Genomic DNA, 22,835 nt, shown 5'->3' with positions numbered 1-22,835 from the left:
GACCCGCGTAGCGGTGCGAATGTGCACGCGTCAAATTAGGGGCGTTTGGGGCTTTTTTTTTCGCGTCCATCGCGTTCGGTGTGAACACACCGTTACTGAGTCCTTTAGTCCTACAGGCAGGCAAGGTGTTCAAATAGCGCACAACTTTAGTTTTTTTATTTCTATATGATGAACTCTGCATTATTAAGTGATAAGAACAAGTAATCTGGTGTCCTGTAATCATTATGACGCTATAATTTGAGATACAATAAATAAAATCCTTTTTTGTACAAAGTATCGGTATCGGATCAGTATCGTCGATACCACCCTGAATATTACTTGGTATCAGATCGGAAAGGAAATCAGTGGTATCGCACATCACTATGAAAAAGTAAGGTCAGAAGGAAGATGGAAAACCAACTCCAACAGAAAACACTTGCAGGAGGAGCCACAGTGTCTGCTGGCCGGGGGTGGGCTAACGACTTGAATCTGTTTTTTAACAGATTTGACAATGGCCCACTTATCACCTCTCCCACCCCCCTGGTTCCATTAACCCCCCTCCAGTCCCCCCCCTCCGGGTGCAATGCCATAGGGCTTTGGAGCGTGATGTCACGGGGGTGGGCGTGGAAAGGATTTTGGCCCGATTCGCCATTTTGGGGGTCTAGCGCAAGTGAAAAGGGAGCGAAGGCACACACAACAGCCATGGTTCGTTCTTGCTGTGTGGTCGTCTGCAATGTTCGATTGCACAACCGGCGAGAGAATAAGCTTGAAAAGGGTTTATCTTTTCATTCTTTCCCAACCTGGAAGCAACATGAGGCAGCTCGTGTATCGATGTTACCAAACCAAGGTGTCTAGCCTGGATAGCAGCTGTGAGACGAGCTGATATCCAGTTCTCTTCCATCTCCAAATATCTGTTGGTGCTCCAGACATTTTCATTCCGGTAAGTTCTAAATATGTTCATATCACTCCCTATAGCCTATTAGTTTTATTTTCTATGCGCTCTGAGCTCATAGCAAATTAGAACAAACATCCTACTGAGTGATTTTGCAGAACTACCTTCTATTTATAGAGTTGCTAATTATTTGGCATTATTGCATCAAACCAGCCTATGAAATGGGTGAAACACATCATGACTGGGTTCCAGCGCTACAAGGGACCTGCTTCAAACATACCACCATGCCAATCAGATTACTTCTTCCATGTGAGGGTGAAGAGGTGACCCTTCTGGATAAGATGGTGAAGGTTTGCTGCGTTTTGGTGAACAGTGTGATAATAAAACCAGGGAAGAATGAAACCTGCTCCTGTTAAATATTCTTAAGTCTTGTGGTGTTAAAATTGCTGTATTTTTTTCAAAAGATACAGTAAATAAAGTAATGTTAGTAGTGGGTGATATCATGTAAACACTCATGATTTTGTGTAAACATTTTGTCATTTGTAAACTATAAATGTCATGGATTCTACATTGTAACTAATGTGATGTTCTATAAAGTGGTTTTAATAAAAAAAAGAGGCAAAAATTAGTTTGTTTCTTTATTCAACTTTTGAACAGTGGGACTCAGTCAGTACATATTCAGTAAATGCAAATTATTTACACGGCAGTGCACTACAGGCATAAATCTAGACCCCTAGATAAAACATTATGGGTCATTCCCACAACCCACAGCTTTACTGTGTTCCAGCAAAGTATCCAATCCGGTTGTTCAGTGATGACACGACGAATCCTACTTCCGGGTCTAAAGTAGTCTGCGTTTAATATAGCTTTTGTGTTGTTAACATGTTTAATGTTATGTATTTTCTTCTATTTGATCTCAAAAAGCTCCTAAAACAGTCAGTGATCACTGTTGACCTCCCTCTGCTTTTATTACCGCTAATCATTTATTTAAGCTCAGTTTTTAAAACCTTAGGGTGTAACTACAGCCCAGCCCATGCAGCAGTATATGAATGACTAACCTCGTATTGTGGATGGATTATCTCAGTTGTTCTCCTGGCTGAAGTTTGGTCCTTTTACAGCATCCTGCCATGCGATTACATTTGTTCCTGACCACCGAGAACACTCACGGTAACTTTTATCGAGTGGAAAAAAAGTTAGCTTGTTTATATTATGCTAACATAGCTGTGTCACTAGCGGTCACGTAGCACATCATTATATACCAGCTAGCCCAACTTCAGTAACCCTACAAACGTCACTGCTGTTTAGTTTTCTGTCTTCATTTATGCTGGAAGTGATAACAGAGCTGTACGTTTTAATTTGTTTCCAAAACCCCGCAGTCAGGACATGCTATATTGTATTTAGATAGAAGCTAGCGAGCTAACTCCCTGCTAACTTCTAACTCCGTTAAATGTCATAAATTCCGTTTTCATGGATGCCTGGATGTTAAACTCAATTGTTACACCTGGTAGAGCAGAACGCTGATCATTTTATTAAAGATGAAAGACTTTAGACAGTTTTTCAACTCTCAGTAATGCCACAGTGATCGTTTGATATATGGACCTGCAGCGGAGTTTAGACCCAGACACGGCTAGTGACGTCAGACTGAACAACCGGATAGCAGTGACAACTCCTCCAAAGTAGCAGGTGGGATTTTTCTGTTTTGAGGACGGCTCCTTTTACCTGTCACTACAGATGGTCTGTTTATGTTTTGATTGAGAGCCTTTTTTTGGGCAGCTGAAGAGGAGAAGTCTATCTTATGGTCAACCTCTGGCTGTATCCTGGTCATATTACCCAGCAAAACCCAGTATGCAGGTTCATCTGTAACAGTCCTTGTGCCACAGATCAACACTTGCTTCTACATTAAACAGAAGAGCAGTGACGTGGGTGCAGGTCTCTGCGACTCCGGCCATACAGGTGCAGTGGGCGGCTTCAACCTTCCCTGTGATGCTCACAATGACCTGTTGCTGCAATGCTCGTTCATTCAGTCTTAGAGTGCAGTACCTGAAACACACACAGACAAAGTTCATTTAAAGACAAGAACTAATGAGCCAAGGCTGACACAAATGTGTTTTATCTACTTTATCATAAATGTAACAAAGTGTTTTTATAAAGTTAGCACATACATATGATTTTTCATTTCTTTATGTGTCCATCTATAGAACGCTGCATGTTATAGTGTAAATTTGCCTGTTCTCTGTCAGAAACCTGCCTGCAGAAAATGAACCTAAAGTATGTAATGCAAGGATGTCATCACTTCAAGATGGCGAAAACATAAAGTGACAATTATGAGTCACTTAATATGATAAGGAGATTCTGCAGGTCATTAATCAATGTATAAAACTAAAATAAAATGTATTTTTAGTGACACAGGATACAAACATGGAAGCAAGATGTATAATTAGGATTATTTATAATAAATATGAATAAATTAATGCAATTTCTTTAACCATAAAGAATAACTAAATCCTTTAGGACAGTGTCTCATCAATGCACTGAACTCACTATGTTATCCATCTAACAGCCTCCACATGTTCTCACTGTAATTTCCCCTCATGAATGAATTTATGCTGCACTAATCTGAATGTTTGCAGGGAAATCAAACGCATTTCACACGCAGTACTCGAGCTGACTTACCTTTGTTTGAATGACGACTTGTACGCGCTGACTCCACAGACAAGGTACGAAAATATGTCAGGCTACGTCAGCGGTTGGTCTTCAGGGTTTCTACTCCACGGCCGTATTTTATACGGGTCCGCATTTCCAATGCACGCTATTTTCTGCAAGTACCGCTGCTTCGCCTCTGGACGCAATCGGTCTCTATACAGTCCATTCTCTTTTGAGCTGCTTTTAAGCATCTTTCTTGTAGTGGTCGTTCCAACACAGTGTGTTTGTTTTGATTTGTAGACCCCGAAAATGGCGCTGCGCTCCCACAATGCATTGCGGCATGACGTCAACTATTGTCACCTGAGCTCTTCTCTCACCACAACCCTGCTTCACCCCTATCCACACATCTACCCACAACAAAGCCAGCCCCACCCCCCACTCCAGCCCAGCCTCACATCTACTTCACAGCTGATCAGGTGAGAAATCAGCTCAAGAGTACGAGTACATAAATATATAATTGTTTTTTTTTTTTGTTTTCTGGGCATGAATCATCACCCCTGTAACTGCTCCTGAAGGTTTTTCATGTTCAAAGTAGAATAAAGGGCCAAGCTCCAACTGATGTTCAGCCAGTATTTTAATCTTCTTTTCACCAGCAAACACCGTGAAAAACATGTGCGCCTTTCTACTGAACATTCATGAGCAATTGTAGTCCATATCTTCTATATTTCCACCCTTTGCACAGGCTAGCATTCTCTTTCTGGCTCGAGCCTTCAGTCTCTGGTGACACGTGCGCTTAATTGAGCCTCACCCCAAAGCATGCGCACCACAAAGCGCCACACTCAGGCCCACCAGTAGGTGGCGACAACACAACATGAATCCAGATTAAACACCAAATTTTGAACATTGCAATCACATAATAATTACATTTCAATGCGACGGCTACACTGCCACCAAAATTACAAAGGATTTCTATTTACATGTGTTAAACAAAATTACATCCTGTAATTTTTAATAAATTGACAATCAAACATCAACTTATGTTACAAAAAAAACACTTCTTAAATAAACTTATAGATCACATATTATGTTTGTGTTCTTAACCCGTGTACTACTTCACTGTAGTTTAGACCCTTTAACTAGTACCACTAGTTTCTGAACTGGTCTCTCAAGAAAAGAGACTTGTTTCAAACGTTCACCTTTCTTTCCCAGATCCTTTTGCCCTATTTGGATCTTAACCTTCCGCACTAACCCATCATCATCTTCATTGGCTTCAACCACCCTTGCCAATTTCCACTCATTTCTTGGAATATTGTCCTCCTTTAAAATCACTACATCTCCAACCTGTACATTTTGTTTAGGAGTATGCCATCGTTGTCTTAAACTAATGCTGGTTAGGTATTCCTTGCGCCACCTGCTCCAGTTAAATATTGCACCCTCCGCCACCTCTTCCTGGCGTACAAATCTTCTCTTACAAATCTACCAGGAGGTGGAAGTGGCACAGACTCTTTCATTGTGAGCAAATGATTAGGTGTCAAAGGCTCAGCACTGTTGGGGTCGTTGATTGTATCAGTAGTGAGTGGACGATGGTTCAAAATTGACATGGCCTCGTAGAAGAAAGTTCTCAATGAGGTGTCATCTAACCTCCCTGTGGCTTGGGCTAGGACAGAACTCATGACATTCCTAACAGTGCGGATCTGTCGTTCCCAAATGCCTCCTCTGTGACTAGCTTCAGGAACATTCATTTGAAAGTCACACTGGTTTTTAGCTAGATAAGTAGAAATCATCTCCTTGTCTAATTCCAACAGACCCTTCTTGAACTCGTTCTTAGCTCCGACAAAATTTGTCCCTTGGTCAGAACGAATCTGTCTGACTGTGCCTCTGATTGCTATGAAGCATCTTAAAGCGTTTATAAATGCGTCAGTGGAGAGATCCTCCAACATCTCAATGTGCGCGGCTCTCGAGCTTAAACACGTAAACAATAGGCCATACATCTTCCATTCCTTTCGACCTTGTTTCGTATAGAAGGGGCCGAAAACATCAACTCCAGTGTAGGTGAATGGGGGCGAAGGATCCACTCTGTTAAATGGCAAGTCAGCCATGCGTTGTTCTTCAGCTGGCCCACGCACCTTTCTACAATTGACACACCCTTTAATGTATTTGGCCACTACCTTACTGCCACCTATGATCCAATAGCCACTTTCCCTGAGTTTGTTCAGAGTTTGGCCTCGGCCTTGGTGTTGCGTTTTCTTGTGACAGTGGTCAAGAACGAGTTGTGTGACAATGCCTTCCTTTGGAAGGATTACTGGATGATTCAATGCAAATGATGCTGAGGATTTTCTCAACCTTCCTCCAACCCTAAGCAAGTTGTCTACCAAAATAGGATCAAGTTGATACATTTTATGAGTTTTTGGTAGTCCAGCTGAGTTTTGACTGAACCATTCGAGCTTTTCTTTAAAGGATTCCCTCTGTGCTGCCTGGAGGAGTACAAAAGCAGCCATTTGTCTTTCTTTTACACTAATGGGTCCTGAGTTATCTCTCCTTGCAAGTCTTTTAATTCTTGCCACAACGTTAAGAGCTGTATCCCAATTGGAAAATCTTGAGAACCTCTCAAGAAAGCTGTTTTCTTCAAGGGCATTTGTTTTCAGGACCTTTACTTCTGGGTCCCCAACAAGAAGATCAGGGGAATGTTGGTTTGTGACAATTTCCCTTTCCCATAGGAATTTAGGTCCAGTGAGCCAATTCGAGCTTAGCAGATCTGCCACCTTGAGGCCCCTAGACGTGTGATCAGGTGGATTTTGATCAGATTCAATGTAAAACCATTGCTTCGGATCAGTAGAGTCTCTTATTTTCTGAACTCGATTTGCCACAAAGACATGAAAGCGACGAGCATCATTTTTTATGTATCCAAGCGTCACTTTAGAATCTGTCCAGAAAAACTCCTCGTCAATTTTCCGCTCGAGCTGTGACCTGAGGAAGTTACTTACAGCTGCAGAAACTGCAGCTGCAGTGAGCTCAAGGCGTGGGATAGTGATTATTCTTGTGGGTGCCACTCTGGCTTTACCCATGACCAGTGCACAATGCACGTTCTTATCAGCAACAATCCTGATGTATGAACATTGTCCATAGCCACTGCTGCTGGCATCCGAAAAATGATGCAGCTCAATTTTTTTGACCTTGCCGAAGTTCTCAGGAACAAGGCATCTTGGTATTTCAATCCTCTTTAGATTCTCCAAGTCACCGAGCCATGCTTTCCATTTGGTCTCTAGTGCCGGAGGAATAGGATCATCCCATCCCACTCCGCGTTTGCACATTTCCTGGAGTACTTGTTTTCCTGTCAAAATGTAGGGTGAGAGAAAACCTAACGGGTCATACACACTAGCAACTGTTGCTAGAATTCCTCGGTGTGTGGCTGGCCTTTCTTTGAGGGCTACACTGAATGAGAACACGTCAGCCTCTATGTTCCACTTTACTCCCAGCACACTTTGCATTTGAATTACAGAGTAGTTCAGGTTTACATCTTTGGTCTTGCTGGCTCGTTCTGTTTCTGGGATAATGCTCATGACCTCCTTGTTGTTGCATGCAAATTTGTGCAAGCGCAGTTTCCCTTTTGCACAGACCTCTTGTGCTTCACAGACCAGCTGCTTGGCTTCCCTGACTGAATCAATGCTGATTAGCCCGTCATCCACATAAAAGTTTTTGTGAATGAATCTGGCTGCCAGTGGGTAGTCCTTTTTTTGTTCCCTGGCGAGATACTTCATGCCATAGTTAGCACTAGAGATGGACCGATCCGATATTACGTATCGGTATCGGTCCGATACTGACCTAAATTACTGGATCGGATATCGGAGAAAAATAAAAAATGTAATCCGATCCATTAAATATCACGAAAGCACCTCACAAAACTTGCAACACGCTGTAACTCACCTCAGAATGTTAGCAGTCGGAGCAGTATGCATCACGTGATAGAGCGGCTGTGGCATGCGGGACCTGTGGTGGTCTGGATAGCATTTGGAGCTTCGCTAGCAACCCGGCATTTCATCTCCGACAAAGTTATCCCGAGAGAAGTAAAGCAAGTGTGTAAGTCCATCTCTGAATGTTTGTAAAGCATTCCTGCGTTAAGCTTAACAAGCGACTGCCTCTCGCTCTCCGGCTGCTACTTCAATCATGAAACTGCTTAACGATCAGCTGATCGGCTTTTCTGTCGGGACTCCGTCTCTCTGGTTTGTTTTTGGCTCACTTTGCACCAGAAAGAGGAAACCAGCGGCTGAACAACAGCAGCACGTTTAAGCTTGATAAGCTGTTGTTAGAATTTATTTAATATTACTTTCTACTCGAGGATCTTTTTTCTACGTAGCTGACGGCTGGTAACTGTGCAGGGGCGGATCTAGCAAAGTTTAGCCAGGGGGGCCGATAGGGCATTAACAGGGAAAAGGGGGCACAAAGACATACTTTTCTTTCTTATTCTCATTTAAAATGTCGAGCTTTTAATAAATAATTATCCGAATCTTACACCCAAAGTTTTAATTTGATGTAAAATGAATAGAAGTCCATTACTGTATATAGTGACTATTAAGTCTAATATATATATCCTAGTAAGCTATAGTACTTTTTCCTTTGGGAAGGTACCATCTGTGCAGTCTGCAATTTTGTTGAAGAAAGATGTTGAATCTATTTAATATTTCTTGAAAAATAATTGATTTCTGTGCATTTTTTTTCCACACTGCATCAAATTAAGGTTGATTACATCGATTAAGCATCATGAGGTGGAGCGTGGTTCCCTATTTTTTATTTATTTATTTTTGTTGTTGCTGAGAGTTGGAACCCTATTAGTTAGGTTGCTTAATATTTATGCTAAGTACTCTTTAAAATACCAGAATAGGGAGGATGGTGTAGGTTTAAGTTTATTAGATTGATCAGTATTGCTGAACTATGAAATATTTTTTTTTTTGCATACAGGTATAACAGAATAGCTTTAGTGTAGTTGTTGTTTTAAACTTGAGTATGAACTTATACAAAATGCAGCAAGATATTTAAAAAAACAGTTTTGTTGATTAAAAAACACTATATCGGATTCATATCGGTATCGGCAGATATCCAAATTTATGATATCGGAATCGGTATCGGACATAAAAAAGTGGTATCGTGCCATCTCTAGTTAGCACATCCCGGTGATGATGCCGCTCCAAAAATGTGCACTCGCATGCGATACTCCTTAGGCTCAGTATCTGTATTCCCGTCCTTCCACCACAGAAACCTTAAGAAGTCTCGATCCTCTGGGTTGACATGGAAGCGATGAAACATTTTTTCCACATCACACATAATTGCTATTTGATGCTCTCGAAATCTGCACAAAACCCCTGCCAGAGCATTAATCAAGTCTGGGCCTGTGAGTAGGTGGTCATTTAAAGAGATGCCTTCGTGTTTAGCAGAGCAGTCGAAAACAACTCGAATTTTCTCTGGCTTCCTGGGATGATACACGCCATGGTGCGGAATGTACCATGTGTTACTACCTGATGTGCCATCTGCTTCCTCTGCATCACCATCTTTAAAGACACTATTCATGAACTTGATGTAGTCTTCCTTGTACTTTGGGTTCTTATCCATTTTTCCTTTTAAACGTTTCAAGCGAAACATTGCAAGCTGCTTGTTATTTGGAAGCTGTGGGCGTTCTCTAAAAGGCAGAGGCATTTCTAAATGGTCTTCCTCATTGTAGTGAATGTTCTCATTCAGCATCTCTAGAAACTGAATGTCCTCTTGAGATACACTCCCCTCTTTATGGTTTGTGTCCAGAAAGTCATTTTCAAGTGCTTTAATCACAGAAGCAGGCGTGACAGATGGCAGCTCCTTTACTGTGACACGATGACAGATCCCTGCTGCTTCCATCGAACTTTTCCATGGCTTAATGGCTCCCACGATACTCCACCCTAAGTCTGTTTTTATTGCATAGGGATCATGATCCTTTCCTGGTATGACTTCCCTTGGCTTTAGCGCTCTTGCACAGTCGTAACCGATGAGAAGAGCTATAGGACAGTCCAAGAGATCTGGCATTTCATTTGCAATGCTAAGTAGATGGGGCCACTTTTTTGCGGTCTCTCGAGTTGGAATAGTGTGTTTCTCCAATGGAATGTACTCTTGAGTGTAGGTTGGTGGCAAGTCAATGTACTTTTCTGAGTTGTACCCTCTTACCCTCAGTCCATCCACTCTTTGACTAGGTACAATCGAACACCTGTCAGTCATTGTTGTCAGCTTTAGCTTCACTGGTTCCCTGCTTGCCTGCATCTTTTCACAAATATCTTAGTCAATAAATGTGTTGCTACTTTGGGTGTCTAGCAGAGCATAAACCAATGTCTCTTGATTCTTCGCTGATGAAGAAAGCCACACTGGAACGATCATTGAAGTGCAATCATTGTTGCCCACTCTCACACTGCACGATACGGTGGCTGCATTCTCCTCTTCTGATGGTGGTTCAGGTTCATCTCCCAGTGGAGGATCTTCATGGAGAGGAGAAGGGTGGCTTCGTCTGCAGACATTACATGTTGCTCTCTGTCGACAGTTTTTGGAAATGTGGCCGACTCGCAGACAAGCAAAGCACATATTGTTGTCCCTAATAAACTGTTTCTTTTCTTCAAGCGGCATTGCTGTAAACTTTGCACATTTATAGATAAAATGATTTTGCTTGCAGCAGATACATTCAAGTTGCCGTTTGTTCTGAGTTGAGGAAGGGTTGGGTTTCGATTTTCTGTTGCTCTGAACTGTAGTTGTGTTCTTCACGTCTTTAGACCCATTTGCTGATGTCACCAGGACACTGGCCTTCAGATGTTTTTGTTCTTTCTCAGGTTTTTCAAATGTGTTTTTTAAGGCAAACAGAGAAGAAACTGGATTACATGCTATATGCGCCTCTTCAGCCACAAAGTCTGCAAATTCTGCAAACCCTGGATATGCCTTTTCTTCATCCAGTAATTTTGTGACATAACGATTCCAGCGGGTTGTGGCCCAGTCAGGAAGTTTCAGCAATATTTTTTGATTTTCTTCACAATCATCTAAAACCTTGAGGCCTTGGACGTGAGGCATAGCATTCTTACAAGAAATGAGGAAATCACTAAACTCTCTCAATTTAAGTGACTCCTTTGGACCAATCTTTGGCCAACTGCTTAGTTTTCCCCTAAAGGCTCTTTGAACTACAAATGGGTGTCCATAGCGTTTGTTCAGAGCATCCCAAGCTTGTTTGTAAGCTTCCTCGTCACTTCGATAAAATGTCCCTTCTAAAACACAGAGAGCTTCTCCACCAATGTACTTCTTCAAGTAGAACAGCTTATGGGCTGAATCTGTGCAGCTAGTCTCGATAAGTGCCTTAAAGCAAGTGCTCCACTCAACAAATTTAAGTGGGTCTCCTGTAAATGTAAACGGCTCTGGTACTGGAAGTCTAGACACTACTAAGGACTCTTTTAATGCCTGCACCAGAGAGAGCTCACTTTCTTTTGGCACCACTTGAGTATCATAGTGAGGGGCGTGAACACTTTGTGAGGTCAGGATGAATTTACCTTCAGAGTGAGGAGGTGCAGTGCTCTGAGGAACTTGGGTGCATGGGGGACTGCTAAGTGGTTTAGGAAGCTGACTGAAAGACAAAGTACTCCTTACTTCACAATTTCTTATTTCAGCATTCATTTTTGGTTCCTCTTCAGCATATACATTGTATTCTGCCTGAATGACCTCAAGATCTCTTTGCTTTTCCAACATTTTCAATTGCTCTTGTTGAGCTAATATCTCCTTTCTGCGGGCAGATATTTCCATTTCTCTGTTTATTTCAGCTTGCTTCGATGCCAGTCGTGCTGCTGCCTCTGCTTTCCTTGCAGATACATGACTTCCTTGCTGACTATGGCTGTGCTGGCTATTTCTTCCAGCTCTAGACACAGTTGAGCCATAAATTGATTCTGCACCTTCTCTTTGGAGTAACTGAAGGAGTGATTCTTTTACAGCTCCTGCATCAAACTCTTTGTCAACATCTGCGTAACGCCTTTTCAGAAGTATCGTCATCTCAGCAGAAACTGAAGTACAGCTATCCATCTTTCTTCTCATATCTTGAGATGGTGTAGTCAGTGCACGTAAAGCCACATAATCTTGCTGTAGGTCTAACTCACATTTTTCTACTGACTTGATCATTTCAGCTAATTCTGCTTTAGAACATTCTTCTTTAAGTTTGGACCTAGTGAGTTGAATTTTAAATCAAATCAAATCAAATCACTTTTATTGTCACATCACATGTGCAGGTACATTGGTACAGCACATGTGAGTGAAATTCTTGTGTGCGAGCTTCACAAGCAACAGAGTTGTGCAAAATACAATAATGTAAACAAGCAAAATACAAGAATGGCTACATCTGAAACTAATAAATATATGTACAATATATAATAGTATATGCATTTCTGGATGTGTATACTAAATCTTTTTCTACGTGTGTGTGTGTGTGTGTGTGTGTGTGTGTGGGTGTGTGGGTGTGTGTGTGTGTGTGTGTGTACACATATTTTACAAATTAAATAGAGTAAACAATAAATAAAATATATAAAATAAAATATACAGAGTGAGACATGTGCAAAACAGTGGCATTACTGTACAGTATGGAGTGCATAATGTTAAAGTTCCAGTAGTGAAGCTGAGGTGTCTATGAAGTGTTCAGCAGTCTGATGGCCTGATGGAAGAAGCTGTCTCTCAGTCTGCTGGTACGGGACCGGATGCTGCAGAACCTCCTTCCTGATGGAAGTAGTCTGAACAGTTTATGGCTGGGGTGACTGGAGTCCTTGATGATCCTCCCCGCTTTCCTCAGGCAGCGCTTCCTGTAGATGTCTTGGAGGGAGGGAAGCTCACCTCCAATTATCCGTTCAGAGCACCGCACTACTCGCTGGAGAGCTTTGCAGTTGTAGGCGGTGCTGTTGCCATACCAGGTGGTGATGCATCCAGTGAGGATGCTCTCAATGGCACAGTGATAGAAGGTCCTGAGGATGCGGGGGCTCATGCCGAATCTTTTCAGTCTCCTGAGAAAGAAGAGGCGCTGCTGCGCCTTCTTCACTGTTTTGTTTGTGTGTACTGACCACGTAAGATCCTCAGCCAGATGTACACCAAGGAACCGGAAGCTGCTCACTCTCTCCACAGCAGCGCCGCTGATGGTGATGGGGGTGTGTACTTCTCTGCACCTCCGGAAGTCCACTATCAACTCCTTTGTCTTTGCGACGTTGAGGGTGAGATGGTTGTCTTGACACCAGTGGGTCAGGGCGCTGACCTCCTCCCTGTAAGCCGTCTCATCACTGTTGGTGATAAGACCCACCACTGTAGTGTCGTCCGCAAACTTCACAATGATGTTGGAGCTGTTAGTGGCTGTGCAGTCGTAGGTGTAGAGTGAGTACAGGAGAGGGCTCAGTACACACCCCTGTGGAGCACCAGTGTTCAGTGTGACGGGGGATGAGGTGATGCTGCCCAGTCTGACCACTTGGCGTCTGTCAGACAGGAAGCTAAGGATCCAGCTGCAGAGGGAGCTGCTCAGTCCTAGATCCTGCAGTTTCCTGTCCAGCTTCGAGGGAACGATGGTATTGAATGCTGAGCTGTAATCTACAAACAGCATTCTCACATACGTGTCTCTCTTCTCCAGGTGTGACAGGGCAGTATGTCAGTATGTAGTGAATTTCTGCCTTAAAGTTTAAATATGTTGACATAAACGTTCTTTCTTTGCTTGTTATCTCTGTCTGTTTAAACTCACGCATTTTTTCTGTTAGTTGCCTTTGACGGTCTGTCCGTCTCACCTCTGCGTCAGGTTTAGATGATGGCTGAGGCAGCCCTATTTTGTGTATTTCAAGGTCTCCATGAATTTCTCCTATGCGTGCTTCATCTTCTTCTCTTTCTGCATCTTCAAGTTCAGTTTCTAATTTCTTTTCTAACTGTGCCTTTTCATCTTCTAAGGCTATAAGTATTTGCTCAAGGATATGAGTTTCTTGTGTACTCTGCTCCATTACAATGTTTTGAACCAACAACTTAGAACAATAAAAGGAGACTTACCCAGAGTACACTACCTTAAATGTCAAACAGCACAGTAACAAACTTTCAATAAATGAACAAATGTACAATATCTACACCATACAATTTTCTTTTTGGCCTTTTCTTAGATCTCTTTACGCAGTTCAAACGTTTCGCTGATGTAAGAACTCACAGTCTACTCTTCCACGTGGGCTGCCGTCTTGGAAGAATGGCGTGCAGGGCTCTGGCTGCTCGCTCCATAACAGGCCACGTTTTTCACTGTAACTGCTCCTGAAGGTTTTTCATGTTCGAAGTAGAATAAAGGGCCAAGCTCCAACTGATGTTCAGCCAGTATTTTAATCTTCTTTTCACCAGCAAACACCGTGAAAAACGTGTGCGCCTTTCTACTGAACATTCATGAGCAATTGTAGTCCATATCTTCTATATTTCCACCCTTTGCACAGGCTAGCATTCTCTTTCTGGCTCGAGCCTTCAGTCTCTGGTGACACGTGCGCTTAATTGAGCCTAACCCCAAAGCATGCGCACCACAAAGCGCCACACTCAGGCCCACCAGTAGGTGGCGACAACACAACATGAATCCAGATTAAACACCAAATTTTGAACATTGCAATCACATAATAATTACATTTCAATGCGACGGCTACAACCCCTGAAGTCAATCAATGCACCAGAACATTTTCTGAAGAAAGTAGAAAAATTTGAGTAATACAGTAGAAAAAACAGACAGGCAAAAAACAGTTATTTGTTCACCGTAAGATAACATTTATTAGTCCCACGCGTGGGGAAATTTGTTATGTTATCTTATATTAAAAAAAGGTGATTACCAAAGAGCTACTAGCCAAAGATAATTCATTGCTATCTTTCAAGACTTGTGTTGGCAATTGTATCAGTTCTCCTCTCTTTTGCAAATCCAAGAAATACCCCAAAAAATAGCAGCACCAACAACGGGCACAGCAGAAACTACCAGAACACTGAACAGCCCAGCAAAGTCAGCCTCCTTCCATTCATCCTCTGTGAGTCCTCCTGGCTGACCTGCAGGTGAAAAACAGGTGTGAGGTGTCAACTGTCATGTAGGTGATGAGCAAAGAACAGAATCCATTTCATCTTATAGTGCATTAGAGTATATACATTTTTTTAATCATTCAAAATGTATTCAGATGAACTGCTAGCGTAGTTTTTCATGATCTAAATTAGGCAGCAGTCGTCCTCACTGGGTGTACCTGCGTCGAGCCTCATGCTAATGGTGTAATTAAGTTCAGTTCAGCAGTGGCAATGCTGAATGTATGGGCTCAAATTGTGGTCATGAATATTTCGTACTTGTAAATAGGTTTTGTACTTGTAAAAATAATTTGTTGTGTGTGTAAAAAAGATTTGTATGTGCAAAAAGAATTTGTGTGTTTGAAAAAAGATTTGTATGTGGACTTAGCCAAAAATGCTGAAAGCGGGGTGGGAACTGTTTCACACTCTGAAGCCTCGCTCTATCCGCCTTAGTGCAGCTGCTGTACCATACCGTGATGCAGTAAGTTAGCAGGCTCTCAATGGATGAGCGGTAGAAGGTCAGCAGCAAGTTAGAGTTCAGCTTGGAGTTCAGCTTGCTGCTATTGTGCCTTCTTAATGACCACTGAGATGTTGTCTGTCCAGGAAATGTCAGCAGAGATGAGGACACCAAGGAACAGGAAGGTGAAGACCCTCTCCACACAGTCCCCGTTAATGTATAGGGGTGCTAAGTGTGTTCAGTGTTCAGTGCTAGGCTAGGTTGTTTTCTGAACACCAGGCTGCCAGCTTCAGGACTTCCTCTCTGTAGGATGCCTCATCTCCCTTTGAGATGAGTCCAACTACCGTGGTGTCATCAGCAAACTATTCTAGCTGACTCAGCACAGAGTGGAGAGCGATGATGTTTTCTTTGAAATGGTTTGCGAGGTAGGCAAACTGGTGGAGGTTGAATTCTGTGGGGAGGAACTTCTTGATGTGCTGAATGACTAGTCCCTTAAAGCATTTCATGATTACCGGTGTGAAGGACACAGGATGGTAATCATTCAGGCTGGTGATGGGAGACTTATTCGGTACTGGGATGATTATGGCTGATTTTAGACAGGATGGGATGGCTGCCTGATCCAGTGAGAGGTTGAAGAGTCTGGTGAAGATGAAGGTGAGCTGCTGGGCACATGCTCTTCGCACCTTGATTCTGTATTCTGTCTGGACCGGCAGCCTTCCTGGGTTCACTGCCAGGAAGAGACATTACTGTAACCGGAAGGTCGCCGGTTCGATCCCTGGGCTCTCTGTCCTGGTCGTTGTGTCCCTGGGCAAGACACTTTACCCTACTTGCCTACTGGTGTTGGCCAGAGGGGCCGATGGCGCGATATGGCAGCCTCGCTTCTGTCAGTCTGCCCCAGGGCAGCTGTGGCTACAACTGTAGCTGCCTCCACCAGTGTGTGAATGTGAGAGTGAATGAATAGTGGAATTGTAAAGCGCTTTGGGTGCCTAGAAAAGCGCTATATAAATCCAATCCATTATTATTATTATTATTATTATTATTAGACATCGTGCTTCGTTACAGTGAATGGAGCGGTACAGGAGCCAGATGAGGATGGGAGCAGGGCTGAAGCAGATGAGTGCTGCTGTTGTGGTGTTTCAAAGTGGACAAAGAAGCTGTTCATTTCCTCTGCCAGCTGCACTCTCAAGTTTTCTGTTTTCCTCTGTGGTTTATGATGTCTTGTATGTCCTGCCAAACCTCCTGTGGGTTGTTGCTGGACAGGTGGGACTCTATGCTTCCTTTATGCTCTGTCTTGGCATAATTCCCCTTTTCAGATCAGCTCGAGCAGCCCTGTGCAGAGCTCTATCACTTGACCTGAAGACGGCTTTGAGAAGTGAGTGGACCTCGCTAGTCATCCAGGGATTTTGGTTTGGGAAAACCTGAATGCTTTTGTCCACTGTCACATTCCGAATTTCCCAGAGGAACCCACCCGAGGGATTAATAAAGTTCTATCTTATCTTATTCCCAAAACAGAACTTGATATAGTCCAGTACTGATCCTGTGAAAGTTTCTAGGTCCTGGTGTTTAAATATGTCCCAGTCTGTCTGTGTGAAGCAGTCCTGTAGTTTGGAGAGAGCATTTTCAGGCTAGGTTGTAAGAGTGCGCCTGCCACTGTGTTTGAGGGGGGTGTAGGCTGGAGAGAGCAGGAGGGAGAGGTGGTCGGGCAGACTGAGGTGGGGAGGGGTATGGCTCTATATCAGAGGTCCCCGATCCCAGTCCATGAGGTCCGGTGCCCCTGCAGGTTTTAGATCTCACCCTTGGTCAACACACCTGAATCAAATGATTAGCTCATTACCAGGGCTCTGGATTTATCAATTTAAATCAGCTGTGAGGGATCAAGGACACATCTAAAACCTGCAGGGACACCGGCCCTCGTGGACTGGGATTGGGGACCCCTGCTCTATATGCATGCTTGATGTTTGAGTAAACATCGTTATTCCTCTCATTGTGTCTTCCTCCAATGCACTGATCACTTCTAATCACCAGGAACTGAAAGAAGTTGGCCTCAGCCTAAATCCGAGCTTCACTTAGGATTAGTCCCACAGTATCCCAATCTAGATTGCAGAACCACAGTGCTCACTATGGTTTGTTGTCAGAAACAACAAACGATGCAGGGAGAAGAAACAGGGTGGAGGTAAAGAATTTGCCCTGCGGGTGCTCAGAAAGTAACCTGAAGCTAAACATCCTTAAAATGACACTTTGGATTCTAGCCAATCATTTTACCTTTCCAAGGATAGTAGGCAGGCCCAGGTAGGTACGTTTTTTTAGAGCAGAGCTACAAATTCAAAATGCCTAAGGTGAAGCGGTCAAAAGTCTGGCTGTACTTCACAGCAAAAGATGCAAACTCAGCAGCCTGCAACAAGTGCTTTAAGGTGATACCTCCTTTGCACAGTATCACAGTAACACCTCGAATCTGACGACAAACCTGGTGACGCAAAGCAGGTTTTTTTTTTTTTTTTTTTTTTTTAAAGCCGAGAAATGCACCGTATTTGATAACTTGCTGCAAGACCTCACACCGAGCACATCTACGTGTGGTGCCTATTATCGGACCCGGAGTTAGCAACATCCCCCAAGAACCCGAACAGGAGAGTCCTGGCCCCTAGCCCTGCCAGTGTAGCAGAAGTGATGACGGATGATGATGGCAGCAGCAGCCGTTCTTCTCTGGGTAAGTAGCTTAATGTTGTTCGTGTGTAATTTACATTGAGTAGGCTAACCACGTTAATAAATTAATGCATGTAAGGTGAACTAGCAAACACTGTCGTAGCGGCTGTCTTGTTTGATGGCAGATACTCCCTTCACACTGGCCAAAAAGGCTAAAATGACCAAAGGAAAAGTGGAAAACAGCTAAACATTTTGGACAAAGTTTGTGTTTTACATTGTTTAAGCACAGCTTCCAGCCAAGAGTGATACCATATATGCCCTATACCTGCAGAAAAGGCTAAAATTGTTATCTTTTTACGAAAAAACAGATAAACAGAGGTTTTTGGACAAAGTTTGTGTTCTCCATTCTTTAAGCACCGGTTCGAGCACCAGCACAGTTTCAAAAGTACCGGTTTGGCACCGGTATTGGATAAAACCTAAACGATACCCATCCCTACTCATGATAAATAGAGGAATTTGTCTTCAGGTTTCTGTGCACCTACAACACACTCTGGTTAAAAAAAAAAAAAGTCCCAGCAGCAGCTGCACTTCCTCTGTGTCCTCATGGAGAATAGTCTGGATAACCTTCTACTGCTCCTCAGTAGAAAGCATGTTCTACTACTGCAATTTACCAGCATTTACCAGGTTGTTTGGTATTACCAGGCCTTAAACTCCCATACGTTTGAATGCGTAAAAATAAAGCTTTTATGAAAACGCTGAATGAAAAACTGCTTACCAACACACAAACCATTCACCATTTGACTAAAATAGAAGGTTCCCAGTGATCCTGAGTAAAGAGCCATTTGGGAACAGTAAGAGAGCCACCACTACCGCTAACTCTAGTACTGTTCAAACTGCTGTCAGACATTATCTACTGCACTCTGATCACATCACTCAGACCAGCTGCTTTCTACAAAGTCTCATCAACAACATCTTTAGAAACAAACATCAACAACCAGGAAGCAGCTTCACCTCTGATCACACACACACTCAACTCTACTCACTCACCTGGAGGATCAACAACACTCAGGTAGATGGTGCTAAACTTCCATGACCATGTTTCTCCCATGAGGACACGACACTCATATGTCCCAGCGTCATTAATCATCACATCCTTCAGAATCAAAGACACATCTCCATCCTTCATCTGTCTGTCCTGTAGATCCACACGGTTCTTAAAAGATGGATGCTGGTTGTCTGGAACAAATAGCCCATTCTGATACAAAAGAAGAAGTTTTTCATCCACCAGGTCAGCCCTGATCCACTCTACAAGTCTGTTGTTGTTGTTTGGAGCTCGACATGTCAGAGTGACGTCCTGTCCAGACTCTGTGATGATTTTCTGGTCTGAAAGAGCAAACAACAGAGAACGGAGACAAACTGACACATCTGGATTTGAATCAATTAACTGAATCAATGCAAAATAATTCTACGGTCTTTCTTACTTTTTTTTTTATTATCTGTGAATAGAGATTACATTTAATGTCTAAATAAAGCTGAAAGTCCTGTTTCCATAAAAATTATTCCAGATTCAGATACTAATGCTGGATAAGAATCCCTTCTATCACTTCATAAGCCTTTTGAAATATGTGAGAGAACTGGATCCTCAGCAGCTCTGCGTGGGTGGAAAACAGGTATGAGTGTCTCTAATTTTTGTGTTCAAGCTGGTCCACTAGTGTTTGTTGCTGGGTGTGTGTATCTGTGTGTTTCATATTATATAATATCCCAGGGTGTACAGCAAAAGTACATCCATAAAATCTTAAAAGAAACTAGCTTTTTTCTCTCTCTATGTTTTTGTTTTGATTTCTCTGTTTGATTGAGAAGTGATTTCAGTTTCATATGAGAGTTAGCATAGCTTTGGTCAGTTTAACCTGTCTAATATTGTCATGGTGTACGGCCCCGAGAGATGAGCAGACTTGTTTAAAAATAAAGCTTGAACTAAGTTCCTCGCACTTTAATGTTCAAGGAGTTGAATGAATGAAAGAACTGCTCACATGTACCTTTGCCTGGAAGAGAACTGCCATCCACAAGTCCTGGAAGAGTGTCCTGTGGTGAGTCAGGTACCTCTGCTGCAGCATCCGCTGTCTTGAGTAAAACAGGACCTCCACCACGCCCTTCTGCAAGTCAAACCAAAAGACGAAAATTTATTCTAAAACAAATAACTCCAGCCAAACAGAAAAGTGTTAATGAGGAGTTGCTAAGATCACAACAAGTGACTGTCAGACATGTTTCAATCATGGAGGACAAAATATTTCAAGCTTGTCTGCTCAGGAGAACATGTCTGTTCTCCTGAGCAGCAGTAAATGCCTAAAAATAAGGATTTTATGAAAAGACTAAATCAAAAACTGCTTACCAACACAGATCATTCACTGCTAGGCTAAAATAGAAGGCTCCTAGTGATACTGAATAAAGAGCTATTTAAGAGCAGTAAGGCAGCCGAGCAAAAAGAGCTGAAGATCCCAGAAACACTCACTTGGAGGATCAACTCTCAGGTAGATGATGCTGATGAGCTTGAAATGTTTTCTGGTTCCCTGGATTACACGACACTTATATGTTCCACTATCAGCAGTCGTCACATCCTTCAGAATCAAAGACACATCTCCATCCTTCATCTGTCTGTCCTGCAGATCCGCCCGGTTCTTAAAAGATGGATGCTGGTAATCTGGAACAAATTGCCCATTATCATTTAAAAGGACAAGATCTTCATCTACCAGGTCAGCTCTGCTCCACCTTACAACTGTGATGTTGTCATTTGGAGCTCGACATGTCAGAGTGACGTCTTGTCCAGAAACAACTGTGATGATTTTCTGCTCTGAAACGGGAAACAACACAGAGCAGAGATGTTAAAGATTAGGCTTTCCACTTTCACAGCAGCCAGAGTGAAGCACAGAGACCTCTGAGCATTGCTTAAGAGGTCCACACACACACACACACACACACACACACACACACACACACACACGCACACACACACACACACACAGTTTTCAATAATGTAATTCATTACAGAATTCGTTCACTGTATAATGCACAATAGTAATAAACACTAAACATGCAGGTGGTGGAGTCTCCCATACACTGCATGAAGTTAATATGCAGTAGACTTTTGGTCAGATGTAGCTGAATCTTCGTGCAGCGTTAAGCCGTCTTTTTATTCTCATTATATGTCCTGCCATTAGGCCTTATTATTTGTAGTTGTAAAATTCTTTGCAGTCACCTGTATGCAGACGATATTAAATTGTACTTTTCTTTTAAACCATGTGAATTGGATAAATATCTGTTCTAACAGATTGTCTTAAGGCAATTAATGGTTGGATGACAACTTGCTGCAGCTGAGAGTTTAATTCTGCCTCCAGAGAGCTATAAGCCCAAAATTAGAAAACATCTGGGTCCTTTTGTCATCCACAGTAAAAACTGCTGCTCAGAATCTCAGGAAAAAATGTGATTAATCTTTGTCTTTTGATGCTCATATCAAATATGTGACCCACTCTTGCTTTTTACTTCTACTTACTTAATATACTGACTCCTAAATCTACAACACATCTGGGTTACAGTGACAAGTTCACACAGGCTGTACCCAGGATCATGTTGCCTGCACACACACACAGACAAAGTGCATTACTACAAAATGGTTTTCCTTTCTTACTCTTTATCTGTCATTGAAATCTTTAGTTCTTAACAAGTAAAACTCACCTGCAGAGGTAAGCATGCAGAGGCTGACTAACAGCAAAGTTGAGCAGAGTGATGCAGTCACAGCAGACATTTCCTGTAGCACCGATGAATTTAGTTTGTTCTAAATATCTGAGTCTGTTGGTATTTTAACTCAATAACGGAACCTGAGTTTAAACCTGAGAGACCCTACCTGAGATTAAATTTAAGGTTTAAATAAAGCTGTACAGTCCTGAAGTCCAGTGTCCATAGAATTGATTCCAGATTCAGATACTAATGCTTGATAATAATCTCTTCTATCACTTCTTAAGGCTTTTGAAATATGTGAGAGAACTGGATCATCAGCAGTTCTGTGTGATTGTTAAAGAGGTATGTGTCTCTCAGTTTTCTAGTTGAACTGGTCCAGTAGTGTTTGTTGCTGGGTGTGTGTGTTTCATGTTATACAACCTCCTAGGGTGTACAGTAAGAGTACATTTATAAACTCTTAAAAAGAAACTAGCTTTTTGTGGTGGTAGTGGGAACTGTTTTGCTCAGTAGGTGGTGGAGGTCATAGGAGCGACCGAGGGTAGGCAGTTGGCAATGGTAGAGGATGTTTAAGTGAAGGTTTCCTGTGATTTATAGTTTGGCTTTGGCAGGTAAGTAGGTTCATGGGTTGGGACAGCTCCTCAGCCATACAGAGAGAGAGAGAGAGAGATTTTTTGATTTTTAAAAAATACATTTATTTCTCATGAAATAATCGACATATTGCATACTGCACGCTTTAGTTGTGCAGCGAAAACGCTGAAATCGGAGAAATAAAACGTACGAGGGGAACGATAACAACGACAAGATTCTCCTGATCGTTTACTCTTGCTGTGCTGTGAACAAAACCGGCGTGGTGTTAATTGTTTGCTGTTTTCGCGATCGCGTCGCGCATGAGGATATCACCAGGTAAACTCGCGACATTTTTAAACATTTTGTTGTTCAACAGCATCAAGACTGACGGAGTGTGTTTGAGATAACCTCACAACTGTCACAGGTGACACATTTGGCGTTTTTTTGCTGGTTTGTCGGTAGCAGCTCCTGAAACGCAAGTCAGCCACACATCTGTTCGACCAAATCCAGTTAATCTAAGCGCCAGTTAATCTGGAACAGCGGCCAGGGCTCCTGGTAGGGACCCGGCGATCGCTCATGCGAAACCCGCATGGGTCTGATGAAACTGGCATTGTGAAAAGTGTTGATGGTGTGGAACCGGATCTGACTAATGACCAGTCTGCAGTTTTTTCTGACACCAGTCAGACAGCTGACATGACTCTTGAGTCTGTGTGTGATGATCTTTGTGAGGATGACGACGTGCTTGATGAGGATTTGCTGAAGTTGTCTCAAAAGAGAAAGAGCTCTGAACCTGCCCACTGTAGTACAAAAACGTCGAAAGCTAAGAGAGGAAACAGAACAGGAGAGAGCAGCATGGAGTCTGAA

General features: G+C 42.6%; 2 protein-coding genes across 2 annotated transcripts; both read right to left on the bottom strand.

Annotated features, from left to right (window-relative positions):
- Window positions 1-8,665: 8,665 nt before the first annotated feature.
- LOC120730589 lies at window positions 8,666-9,751 on the bottom strand. Its single transcript, XM_040027011.1, has one exon. The coding sequence runs from the start codon at window positions 9,749-9,751 to the stop codon at window positions 8,666-8,668; it is 1,086 nt and encodes a 361-aa protein (XP_039882945.1).
- A 3,498-nt stretch (window positions 9,752-13,249) lies between these two features.
- LOC120730574 lies at window positions 13,250-21,689 on the bottom strand. Its single transcript, XM_040026996.1, has 5 exons — window positions 21,402-21,689; window positions 20,182-20,520; window positions 19,709-19,825; window positions 18,720-19,055; window positions 13,250-14,569 (listed from the first exon to the last, which is right to left on the bottom strand). Exons 1-5 carry the CDS (start codon window positions 21,469-21,471, stop codon window positions 14,424-14,426), a joined length of 1,008 nt encoding a protein of 335 aa, XP_039882930.1. The 5' UTR covers window positions 21,472-21,689; the 3' UTR covers window positions 13,250-14,423.
- Between the last annotated feature and the right edge of the window lie 1,146 nt (window positions 21,690-22,835).

Source organism: Simochromis diagramma, unplaced genomic scaffold (assembly GCF_900408965.1).
Source record: "Simochromis diagramma unplaced genomic scaffold, fSimDia1.1 OVJJ01000780.1, whole genome shotgun sequence".
In the NCBI taxonomy this organism is placed as follows: domain Eukaryota; kingdom Metazoa; phylum Chordata; class Actinopteri; order Cichliformes; family Cichlidae; genus Simochromis; species Simochromis diagramma.
Note: the sequence above shows the minus strand (reverse complement) of the source record. Positions and strands in the feature narration are given on the sequence as shown.